Genomic DNA, 12,652 nt, shown 5'->3' with positions numbered 1-12,652 from the left:
CAAAGATCTCATAGTGAATGTAGGTGGGTTTTCAGAAAACTTGGTTAAATGTTCTGTGCTCCTTTGTAGGGAGAGCAGCTCTTCAGAAGAGAGTGATGGCATTATTAAGACGCATTGAACATCCAACTGCAGGCAACACAGAGGTAAACTTCTTTCTGAATTTATACTCTTTGCATGCTTATTTTTTTGAAAACAGAAAATACTGTCGCTACAAGTAATTTTGAAGTTAAATCTTGATATATCTTATTTTAGGCCTGGGAGGATACACATGCAAAATGGGAACAAGCTACAAAACTAATCCTTAACTATCCGAAGACCAAAATGGAAGATGGGCAGGTGACTATGAATTTTTCCATAGGTTCAACCCTTAGAAATTCAAAATAACTATTTAAGCTTATTTATTTTAAAGAATTGAATTTTAATCTAGAAAATGAGTTTTGTAGGCAGACTTAAGCTCCATTTAAGTATTCCAGAAGAACACTGGTAATCAGTTGTCCACTATGCTTACTAAGAGACCAAGAAGTAATTTGATTTAAATTGCTGTAAGGCAGATGGAGGCTGAGCTTAAAAATTAAAAAGAAATTGAAGAGAAGAATAGTGAAAACTCTGGAATACTACTAGAGAAATTATGAAATCCCTTTCACTGGAATTTTTTAAACAAGCCACTGGCTATCATGATTTAAATATGCTTTATCCTGGTGCAGAGTAGGGAATTGACTAGGCAACCCCCTTCAGTCCTTTTTAGCCCTGCTTTTTCAACTTCTCTAAAAACGGTGCCTCTGTATAGATTTCTGTTCATGCTATCACAATAAACTGTAAAAGGTGAATCTTACAAAATTCTTGAGGCTGGAATTGTAAATGGCAGGATGTGTTACGGAATACTTTACAATTTTGATCTCTCTCCATTAGTTACATTTAATTGAAGATATTTCATCTTCAGCCATTCTTTTTCAGGTTACTGAAAGTCTTCATAAGACAATTGTTAAGAGGCGAATGTCGCACGTTAGTGGGGGAGGCTCCATAGACTTGTCTGACACAGATTCTCTTCAGGAGTGGATCAACATGACAGGGTTCTTATGTGCCCTCGGAGGAGTGTGCCTACAGCATCGTAGCAATGCAGGATTAGCAACCTACAGTCCACCTATGGGCCCTGTCAATGAGCGTAAGGGCTCCATGATATCTATGGTGTCCACTGAGGGAAATGCAGAGACTCCCGTTAGCAAATTTATTGATCGATTATTGACTCTGATGGTCTGTAACCATGAGAAAGTGGGACTTCAGATACGGACTAATATTAAAGATCTGGTGGGTTTGGAGTTGAGTCCAGCACTTTACCCAATGCTGTTTAACAAACTGAAGAATACCATCAGCAAGTTTTTTGATTCTCAAGGACAGGTAAAGTGTTGATATATTCCTTCACATTTGTGTCTTAATAAAAAGTGTCAGTCTTGTCTTTCACATGGGTAATTGAAATTGGTACCTGTTCGTGTTTTGTACAAAAAACCTGCAAGCATTGTGATTGTATTTCACAGCATGCATTAATAATTACTGTATTTGTGATTCCAGGTTATATTTAACATCAAGTAATTGAAAACATTCTTGAATTCTTAATGAACTCTGAGTACAGAATCTGTGAGAATGTTCTCAGAATCATAATGGCTGGTAGTATTGACATATTTAATCTTGACATATATTGGAATTCTTTTGGCTAGGTGATACTAGAAAAATGCTTGTCCGTTAGATTTTTGAAATGCTGCGGTATATTTGATAAATACCAGGTTTTTTTGGTTTTCTGTGTAAAGAATTAAAACCACCAATTTTCTTCCTGTAGGTTTTGTTAACTGAGACCAACACACAATTTGTAGAGCAAACCATTGCTATAATGAAGAATTTGCTTGACAATCATACAGAAGGGAGCTCAGAACATCTTGGACAAGCTAGTATTGAGACAATGATGCTAAATCTGGTTAGGTAAGAAATCCTGTTGACGTTCCTGTACAAATTAGTATGTTTAAGAAGTGAGGTAGACCCTTCTAGTTTATATCTTTTCTACTTGCATCCATGGAGAAGCAGCAACTGATTTTCTGATCCTCCTCCTTATGGTTCTGACAACTCCAGTAATCATGGAGATCATTTATACTGTAGCATAAAGTACGCTGATGGAGGGTGACTTTTTTTTTTTTTTTTAAAAGAACTAACCATTCCATAGCTTGGCCTCATTCTTGTAAGCATTCCTGGTTTCTTTTCTGCACAATGGTGTTAGTGGTTAAAAAGCAGCTGAAGGGCAGATTTCTGTTCAATTTTATACTAATAGAAGACTTCTTTGGCCAGAAGAAATTTGGTGCTGGTCTTCAGTTGATATAGGGGCTGGCTTGCTCACTTGGAAACTAAAAAAGGTAGCCCAAACACTTGCTAACCCATTATGCAAGTCTGCTGGGTCAGCCAGTGTGTAGGTTCCAGCATGGAGCTGAAAAGACTTGTCAGATGTGTGGGCCTTGTAGTATGAAGCATTTAATATTTTTGCTTTTTTCTTCAGGTATGTGCGTGTGCTTGGAAATTTGGTACATGCAATTCAAATAAAAACTAAGCTATGTCAGTTAGTAGAAGTAATGATGGAGAGGAGAGATGACCTTTCATTTTGCCAAGAAATGAAATTCAGGTAAGTGTTGCATTATGTAACTTCTAGGATAGTGTAATGTGGACAAGTGTAATTTTGTTTGGTTACCTACTTAAAAAAGTAAACCAAAACCTGTGTCTCACCAGTATTGCTGGTATAGGGAAAGTACTCCTGTCTTTGTCTTCAGAATAATTTAGAGCCTGGTGCTGCATTAAAACTTTATTTTGATTGTGGGGATACTAAACCTATGTAAAAATTTTGTGTGTGGTACAGACTGGAGTATTACTTGGTATAGTAAAATTAGTTCAGTTCATCTTCAGTGTGTGGTGGTTCAAATAGTTCGTACACTGAATTTGTAATAATTACAAATGATGCCAACAGTAGTAAGGGTGTTTGGGGGAAGGGTTGTGAAAAATAAAACCAAAAAAAGAAAGCTAAAGCAATATATCTGTATGTAACAGGAACAAAATGGTGGAATATTTGACAGACTGGGTTATGGGAACATCTAATCAAGCAACAGATGAGGATGTGAAATGCTTGACAAGGTAAGAAAGACTACTCTTAAACAGTTGCTGAAGTTGCTAACAGTGTTCGAGGTGGCATTTGATATCCACAGATGAGCTGGCTCCTGTGGACTTCCTTTAGTGGTAGTAATTTTAAGAAAAAGACAAAAACTGAAACTTAAGTTTTGGTGAGCAACAACAGAATTATATTTAATGCACAGTCTTAACTACAATGGCTCTTGAAGTGTTTTTTCTGGTGTTTTTTTTTTTTTTAACTTACTGAATTTATTTAATTCCTTTTAATACCTTTTCTGATTTAGTATTAGGATTGAACATCTTATTTGCTAGAGCTATATCTTCACATGATGCGTTCTGAAGAGTAAAATCATCAAACATTATAGTGTTGAATTTATACTTAACTGTTTGTTTTAGTGACAAATTTGGTTTGCAGTTGTTGTCCTTAGCAGATATATCGCTTGAACCTCTACCACAAAATGTAGTAGCTATTTTCCTGATGGACAGAACTTTACTAGAATAACTTTTTTTTTTAAAAAAATTCTTTTCATCTGAGGTTAGATATATAAGGAAAAGTGACGTGGTACTGGGTGGGAAAATTATCAAGGGGAAGGAGAGACTAATTCTGCTGAACTGATTCACAGCTTATTAACCTTTATTTTTCAGAGATTTGGACCAAGCGAGTATGGAAGCAGTGGTCTCTCTTCTTGCTGGGCTTCCGTTACAGCCTGAAGAGGGAGATGGTGTTGAGTTGATGGAAGCAAAATCTCAGTTATTTCTTAAGTAAATAGTGACTTTTAACTATTTTTCGATACAATGACTCTACGTAGATGCAGCATATGACCTTTATTACAAACTATGTTCTTTCTTCTAGCAGAAATAATTTTATTCTCCAAACAGAAATTACCTCTTATATATCCCATTTCACAAATCTCTGCCTCCTAGGTTTATGGAAACATTTTCATTTAGAAAATAATTATAAAATTTGGCTTTGTTTCTGCTTAATGCAGATCTGTGCTCAATTCATGGGAGTGATTAGCTTGCTTTGATATATTTTTATCCATGAAACTTAAAATCTCTTTCAAGACATCTGTTTGTAAAGGCACACCTGTGAAATTCACTTGCTTGGTTTGAGAAAATTTGCATACAAATTTTAGGACAGTGCCTTCTGGTTGTTACAACACATTTGAAAGTTTGGACTATGCTACAAGAAAGATTACTTGGGGCAGTTATGAGATCTTTTGGGAAGCTTATTGTCTATTTGCTACTGTATGCAAATCTTTTCAGACGGTTGCCTTTTCAGAATCTGTTTTACTTATCCAAGTCTTTTTCTTTTTCTTTAGATACTTCACACTGTTTATGAACCTTCTAAATGACTGTAGTGAAGTTGAGGATGAAAGTGCACAAACAGGTGGCAGGAAACGTGGAATGTCTCGAAGACTAGCTTCGCTGCGGCACTGCACTGTTCTTGCTATGTCAAATTTACTCAATGCAAATGTGGACAGTGGTCTTATGCACTCAATAGGTAAAGTAGTTAGAGATAACTGTGCATAAATGAATACATAATGAAGACATTGGTATTTAATTTATTTTTACATCTTCCTTAGTAGTTCTGGGTTTTTTTAATCAGGCTTGGGCTATCATAAAGACCTCCAAACAAGAGCTACGTTTATGGAAGTCCTCACCAAAATTCTGCAGCAGGGAACAGAATTTGATACGTTAGCAGAAACAGTGCTAGCAGATCGGTTTGAGAGATTGGTGGAGTTGGTTACAATGATGGGTGATCAGGGGGAGCTTCCTATTGCTATGGCTTTAGCCAATGTGGTGCCTTGTTCTCAGTGGGTAAGTTGATTCATGCATTTTATTTCCTACGTTTTTGAAAATATTAAGACTTGAAATAAAAATTAGTGCAAACACAAAGGGTATAACAACAGTCTGCTAAAGAGAGATTAGAGCTACTGTTCATGATAGCTAGCCTTTCTTAGTATATTATTGAAAAGTGTACTGAACCTAGTTGTCAGACATCTTGATTATAAACTGCATTTTTATAGTAAATTTTTAGTTAATGTTTAGGAATAGTTTAATATACAGTTGTTGTAATAAATGCATCTGTTTGGGCTGGTTATTTATTAAAGATTGTGTGTGCTGTAATGCAGACAAACAGAACTGTCTTTGCTGCTCTAGATTTTAGCAAGATGAATTGGGCTTTGTTATACAGCAGAGTAACTGCTTATCTGTCTGGACTGACCATTATGAATTTGTATGACTGGATATCGTGAGGCAGATTTTTAGAAAAGAAATAGCGTAGGAAAGATTTAAACAGAAATTGTGTATGCTTAATTTGATATTTACATGCAAGACTCCTTAGCAGATTTAAAACATTAGTACAAACTGCTTTGTGTTTTTTCCACCTTTTTTTTTTTTATTCTTTTTTTTTTACTTGCTTTGGCTCACTACTAGTCAGATTAACATTTCATTTGCTTCTTTGAAGGATGAGCTGGCTCGTGTCCTGGTCACACTCTTTGATTCCCGGCACTTGCTCTACCAGCTACTCTGGAATATGTTTTCAAAGGAAGTTGAACTAGCAGATTCCATGCAGACACTCTTCCGAGGAAACAGCTTAGCCAGTAAAATAATGACTTTCTGTTTTAAGGTATATTATCTAATCTTTCCCTCTGCTGCAGATCACTTCAATAACAGGAAAAGTTTAGTAATACAAAATTACCAGTCTGTAGTGTTAAGCACTTGAGTAACTGGATTAGATGAAAATAGTACAGAGTTGCCTTTGGGTCTTGGTTTAAGTTAGTCTCAGCTCTCACATCTGTTAAGTTTAGGGAGTTTTGCTTTTAGTGTTTTAACATTTGATGAACCAAATCTTGTAGATATCTTATGCTCAGGCCCAACTGAAAAATAAAAATCCTTCTGGAACTAACCTTTTGCCAAGACTTCATGACTCAACCAGTTAGGCTTAAGCTTGCAGTTAGTCCTCTTGAAAATTTCCAAGGCAATAAATGTTTCATCTTGCCTAGTTTGTAGATTCTGCATAGTAAAGAAGAAAACTGGTCACAGTAACAAAAATGTTTGCAAGATTTGTAGATTTCAACAAAGATTACTAGTTATTTATAAAACACAACCGATACAAACAGCTAAACATTTACAAATGTTTTGGTTATCTTAAAGTCCTTTCCTAAGTAATCCTCAGTCATAGTAAGGTTCTTTAAACTTCTGACTAGTTGAGTTATATGAGGCCAGTATCAGCTTGAAGACTGTTCCTATTGTCTTTTTGTAACGGGCAATTTAAAGATAGGAGACGAAAATCTTAGGTCTTGTTCATCCTTCCATTTCAGTTTAAAAAGTTGTGAACAGAGATTAAGTGTTGAGTCAGTGTGCTCTAAGAAAGAATCCTATTTGGTTATTGTGGTTATTAAAGTGACCTATAGTTTTCTCTAAATTGGAAATGAATTAAAATACTTAGAGAAATTGATCACAGCTATGTTTCAGAAGTGAAACTATAATATAGAAACACCAATTTTACAGAAATCTGGCTTATGCCAAAACAAGTAAAGTGTTTTCAGGCTCTTTTAACACAGAATTTTGGAGTGTTCCTGTGAATTGCTGCGTTAATCTGGCTGCCTATTCTGATTTTTCTTTCTACACAGGTATATGGTGCTACATATTTGCAGAAGCTTTTGGAACCTTTGTTAAGGACTGTGATCACATCCCCTGAATGGCAGCATGTTAGCTTTGAGGTGGATCCAACAAGGTTTGAGATTCAAGTTGGGGAGCAAATGTATTTATTTGTAAACATGTTTCCCAGTCATTGTAAATATAATAGGATTCCTTTTTCCTTGCTGCAGATGTTTTTCTCATACTTTCATAGTTCTCCACTCCTCACTTTACCAGACACATTAATTGTATCTGCAGTCCTTATACCCAGGGAGAATTGTATAGAGCCGTCCAACACAGCAAGATGAGTTTTGCTGCATGTCCTCTAAGCCCTGAGGGAGTAAGGAAGATAGAGAGCTCTTGCAGGACCTCTCTTACTTGCTACTTCATACTTTTTTGTAGGCCAGTAATGTGGGGATTTCCAGTAGTAGCAGAAAGCATCTGCTTTAGGTCATTGAATTAATTACAGAAACAAGATGGAATATGTACCTGTTGTATGTAGGTTTTTGCTTTAATTTCTCTTATATCACTTCAAGACTTGGATTTAGTAGCTGTTGCTCTGTTGCTTTGAATTAGCTCTAACTTAGAAAAACTTTAAGTAATCATCTTTTAAGTAGCTTACCAAAAGATAGGCCTTCTTATTAATAGTTTAACTCTCAAATATCTGTGTCTACCTCAAAAATTCCTTTCAGAGAAACCATCATCAAACTGATAATATAATTGTCAGTTGGAATTATATATGCATGTGTTTGTATGGAATGATGTGAGAGAATCACACTTTCAGCTGTCTCTTTATTACTGAGTTTTAAATGACCGTATATTTGTAACTTACGTGGTTTAAAATATTGATGGAAACTTCTGTATAAAAGGTCATAAATATTTCTGTAAGATTTCTGTTTACCCTGGGAAATAAGGTTACTGCCAAACATAAAAGTACAGCTAGTATCATTTATTTGATTGCTGGTCATACGTGGTCTGTTTCAGGCTGGAGCCTACAGAAAGCCTTGAAGAGAACCAGCGGAGTCTTTTGCAAATGACAGAAAAATTTTTTCATGCAATCATTAATTCTTCTTCGGAGTTCCCACCACAACTTCGCAGTGTGTGCCATTGTTTATACCAGGTATGCCTGCAATGGTTGCCTGCCCCTAAACTTTGGGCTTTGTTTTTATAATTCTAGCAGTTTGGAGCTTGGTCCACTAGTGGGTGCATAGTGGGCATATCTTAAAGACTGTTTTCAGACGTTTGTTAAATAACAAGAATCTAAACGTAGGGACTGAATGGTGTTTAAAGACTTGGGTTGGCAATGAGGAGGTGACTAAATATTATTTTTTTAAGGAGTTGAATCACAGCTAAGAACTCAGACCTAATAAGGTAGCAATAATCTCTGCTTTAGCATCTCTGTGGGAGACTGAAGATTAACTAGGGATGTAATGGTTATACTTGCTTTTATCAGTTTATCGTGTGGGCCATCTATAGGGAATGCAGCAAAAGGGGAAAATAAAAAAATAATCACTGCTGGGTTAAGAAGAATGCAAAACTGTGTTTTGAATATAGAAGCAGTGTACTTGTTTACTTTTTATACAGAATCAATTAAATCAGAAATAATTAATTATCTAAAAGTCTTACAGATCATACCTTTGATAAACGTTAACTTTGTGAATAAAATAGCTACTTGTGCAGTTACTGACTCTAGATAGTTGTTCTCTGCATAAAAATAGAGGCAATTTCTTCAAAAGCATTTCTCTGAAGTAAATTTTTACAAAAATTGTCTATGAAATGTATTATTCAGGTCATTGCTCCAGGAATGTTACTTAGTTGTCCCTTAAGGTGGGCACAATCTTATACTTTCTGCCTTTGATAGAAAAGCAGGTTAAGAAAGGTGTAAGATGCTCATAAGAAAAAACCTGTATGCTATTCAGTGGGACCACAGTAGTTACAAGTCCTAAATTTTAGAAACTGGATTGAAGCTGGGTATAATGAAAGGAAATAGACGTATAAAATGCTGTTGGTTGTATTTGGCAGAGAATTGTTTGTGGTTATAAGTGCTTTCCTAAAGAAAGTAATTTGCGGGTGAGGTCAAGACACTGCATCATTCAGGCTTTATTCTGATCACACTCAGTGTCATGTCTCGTAATCATGTTCTGAAAGCAGGAGTCTCTAGGTTGCTGTGTACAACTGTAAGGAAAGCCATTCACTTACACCGGGAAGGAGGTCTGCTGGCATATAATTTGGTAAATAACATAAGCCTTGTAACTGGGATGCTGCAGATGCTTTGTGCTTTTGAGGGTGATAGATTCTTGTATTTGAGAGGTAGAATGACAACAAGAATACATTTTGGTCTATGAAGTAAAACATCTTCCGTCTCCTATGGGCAGCACATTCTGATGGAGGTACTGTTGCGTGTCAGAGGCCTGACTGTTATTGTATGCAAAGGGCTGCTGTACTTGATTAAGCAGCTGACCAAACATTCTGCAAACACAGTGTTGAGAAATTCAACAGATAAATAGGAGGAAGAGAACCTGGAAGAGACAGACAAATGTATTTATAGAGTTAGTTCTTTTAATGAGACAAATGATAGAGATTGACTTCTGTTTGTGGCTAAAACTTCAGTGCTGTCACACAAACCTTGGAAAGTTACCAAGCTGGGACCAACCTCTTCTTGCTTGTTTCTGGTACCATTTATAAATGATGCTTAAAGAGAAGAAGCCTTCCTGAGTGGTGCGCTGTCTGCTGTAGCGTAAGTTCTATTATAGTGGTACCCTCCTGGCTGCCTCGCGTTCAAGTACCGGCATTCCCCGTCTCCATCCCCGACTCCTCTGCTTTGTCCCATTTCTGCTGTGTTCTATAGCAGCTCAGCAGCAGGTTGCTGAGCCCAGTATGCTTATAGGTCTCTCCCTTGCTCTCTGTGTATTTCTGATGGATTTAGCTGCTGCTAAAAATTCCAGTGGGGGTACTCTGCTGCTCTCAGGGCTCATAGGAAATACAATTTCCAGTCCTGTTGGAGGACTGTCGCAGAAGAGCTGTGCATGGCAGAATATTTGAGCTGTGGTCTCAGTTAAGTGGTCTGGAAGAGCTGCTTTTGGCCTTTCAACCATGGAGTCTGCCTCTCAGGTCTAAAGTAAAGCAAAGAAAATAGATTTTCTGAGCTGTGCAAGCTAATTACGGGTGACAAAATTTCTATGCAATGTAGTCTAGTCATATTTCTACAGTGAATGCTGTATTAATAAATGCAACTGCTGCAATTCTCAGAACTCAGAAGTGAGAAACAGTGAATTGTATGTTGTGACTTGTGGATCTTGAGCTGTTACTGTGAGCTGTTGGAATGAATTAGGTGTGCAAATGATGTGCCTTTGTTTCTGCTATAACGGCTTGTATAAATGGCTTCTAAAGTCATCAGTTTCTCTTTCTGACAGTGGTTGTATTCAGGTTGGCAGGGGGTGGTTTTGGGGTGGCTTTTTTGGTTGTTTTTTTTAAATTGGGAAACGAGGGGGGCAAGTTGGTCTCCTTCAAGTTCAAATGGCCACAGTCTCACAGACATTGACTGGGAGTATATTTGAGTGTTACTGAAAATGTCACACGCAACTTGATTGTTGCTTCTGTTATGTCCCACATCTTTTCCTAGAATTGCTTTTATATGCTGTTACTAGGATGTATCAGATCTATTTCCATTTCAGTGATGCATTGCTAGGAATTATTTCTATGCAAATCATTTTTAATTCCTACATGAAATGGTCTTACTAAAGTGTACTCACCAGTGGGCATTGCCAGAGATTCTTCTATGGAAGCATATCAAGTCTATTGGTTTTATTCTTGCCTTTACTTTTTTATTTTGGCAACAAGGGTAATTTTTTCCTGAAAGAGATGATTTACTGGCACATATACAAGTGGTATTAACTGATACTCAGCTTCAAGGTTTACTACTTTAAGTGTTTCTAGTAGCACCTGTATTTGTGTACAAATGTTTGTCCATTGCAAATAGTGTACTAATTCATTCTGTACTTTCAAATTCCAGAGTCTGGCCTTTTTCTGAAAGAAAGTACAATTAAAATCTGAATTTTGGGGGGTATTAATTGATTTTTATCATAAGAACCAAATAGGTGATTTTTATAAGGTAACTTCATTTTTTATAAGGTGAATGTGTTCCATCCCAAGCAATAGTGTAAGAGTAAATGAGACTGCATTTTGCAGTGTCTTTTTATGCTTAGAGTTTATAAGTAAATGTACGTGCAAAATACTCATCAGGTGTGTTGTGTAAATTATTTGTGTAATTTTAATCAATGTAGCAACTTTATGGAAACAGTATATTTAGTTGGATATCGGGGTCAAACCCGGCTGGCGTTTGTTACTGGAACAGAGCCCTAATAAGTGTTTTCATCTGGAAACATCATATAACTAGTTACCGCGACAGATTGACCCTTGCTCATTTTCAGGTAATGTATGTTCAGGAGTGCTGTGTGGTCACGAACAAGCCTGATCAAAGCAACTCATACAAAGAATTTGTGCTGGCTATTTCATAAAAAACACACAAACATACATGATTTTTCTTAATAAAGAGAGGTGGAAATTTTACTTGCTTTAAATGCAGTAGTGTGATGAACAGAGTATGTATATGACTGCTTCAGAAGCTAACTCTGTAGATATTACACAAAGTCATAAATTTGGCAGAGGCACCATTGTTTAAATACTGATAGGTCCTGCACAACTTTGAACTATTTAAATTTAGTTTGGTCAGCAGAATAGTTTTTACTGACTGTAGGTTTTGGTTTTGTGGGTTTTTTTTGTTTGTTTGTTTGTTTTTTGCTTTTTACTCTGTCACATTCTTAAGTTGTAGAAATTCTCTTCCAGTTCCAGTTTGTGTGATGCTCTAAAGATCATTTGAACTGTTGGTGCGTGCTTGCTCTCAAACTGCTAAATATTGCTAGCTTTCTATTGATACAGCTCCAGGTGTTGCTTGCTGTGGGGCTTCTCAGTGATGTTAATTTACTGTTACAGCCAATAAGAAGGATGTAGGATTGAGCTCCAAGACCAAAATGTGCCTCTCTACAGGGGAGCAGTGCACAAGGCTGATGTACTATAGCTTTGCTCAAATCCTGATGGGAAGTACAAGAGAATGCGATGCTTCTTGGTGGGTCCCTTTGCATTTAAATGAAATGCAGAAATAAGCACAATCAAGTCATATCTTGATTTGGAAATCTATAATAAATTAATGTAGACCCGCTGGCTTTTTTCTTCCTTTTTCCACAGAGTGTTTTATGGCAGTGTTTAGCTATCAAAGTAGTAATAACCGTGATGATTCACAGATCTAACTAAATTGAAGGACACACAGAGAAACATTGGGAAGATTTAAAACTCTAAATTTATTTTAAAAGTAATATGCATTTCAAAGGTATAACACTTTACTATTTCTACTACTAAAATTATTTGGGGATGGTGAAATACATTTGAAAGCTGAATATACCATTTAATGCCCAATATTGTGTATCATGAGCACATAAATGTGGTTTGACTTTTAATCTAGCCAGAAATAGTAGAAATGATTGAAACGCAACATTTGCTTGTTTTGTATTTAGTGCTTTGTAAATAAGATGTAATAAAATTGTGGAATAAAAACTCCATCATCAGTCTTTAGTTTATATATTTCATTTTCTGTTGGTTATGTTTGTTACATTTTACTGTGTAATTTATGTACAAGTCAACATTGGTTTTTTGTTGCTGTATGTAGTTGGTGCTGTGACTTGTTTGTGCTCATCTCTGTTCTGTAGGCAACTTGCCACTCTCTACTGAATAAAGCTACCGTAAAAGAAAAAAAGGAAAACAAAAAAGCAGTAAGTTTGGAGACCTTTTTATTAGC

At 36.3% G+C, this 12,652-nt stretch overlaps 1 protein-coding gene across 8 annotated transcripts in view; it reads left to right on the top strand.

Annotated features, from left to right (window-relative positions):
* NF1 (neurofibromin 1) overlaps nucleotides 1–12,652 on the top strand; it is a 105,255-nt gene that overhangs the window by 33,064 nt on the left and 59,539 nt on the right. For 6 of the 8 annotated variants that reach the window (XR_005933410.1, XM_041126844.1, XM_030029413.2 and 3 more), the window contains 13 exons: nucleotides 70–143; nucleotides 253–336; nucleotides 955–1,395; nucleotides 1,832–1,971; nucleotides 2,537–2,659; nucleotides 3,079–3,162; nucleotides 3,802–3,918; nucleotides 4,479–4,660; nucleotides 4,766–4,977; nucleotides 5,627–5,788; nucleotides 6,795–6,898; nucleotides 7,786–7,921; nucleotides 12,564–12,626. Coding sequence is in view for 7 of the 8 variants with exons in the window: in XM_041126844.1 (XP_040982778.1) it covers nucleotides 70–143; nucleotides 253–336; nucleotides 955–1,395; nucleotides 1,832–1,971; nucleotides 2,537–2,659; nucleotides 3,079–3,162; nucleotides 3,802–3,918; nucleotides 4,479–4,660; nucleotides 4,766–4,977; nucleotides 5,627–5,788; nucleotides 6,795–6,898; nucleotides 7,786–7,921; nucleotides 12,564–12,626 (1,922 nt within the window). In the remaining variant the exon portion in view is untranslated. The remainder of the gene's footprint in view (nucleotides 1–69; nucleotides 144–252; nucleotides 337–954; nucleotides 1,396–1,831; nucleotides 1,972–2,536; nucleotides 2,660–3,078; nucleotides 3,163–3,801; nucleotides 3,919–4,478; nucleotides 4,661–4,765; nucleotides 4,978–5,626; nucleotides 5,789–6,794; nucleotides 6,899–7,785; nucleotides 7,922–12,563; nucleotides 12,627–12,652) is intronic. The other 2 variants (XM_030029418.2, XM_041126845.1) reach the window with 1 other exon arrangement.

The sequence above is a fragment of the Aquila chrysaetos genome, chromosome 10 (genome assembly GCF_900496995.4).
Source record: "Aquila chrysaetos chrysaetos chromosome 10, bAquChr1.4, whole genome shotgun sequence".
NCBI lineage: Eukaryota > Metazoa > Chordata > Aves > Accipitriformes > Accipitridae > Aquila > Aquila chrysaetos.
This window is presented reverse-complemented; position numbering and strand designations above follow the sequence as displayed.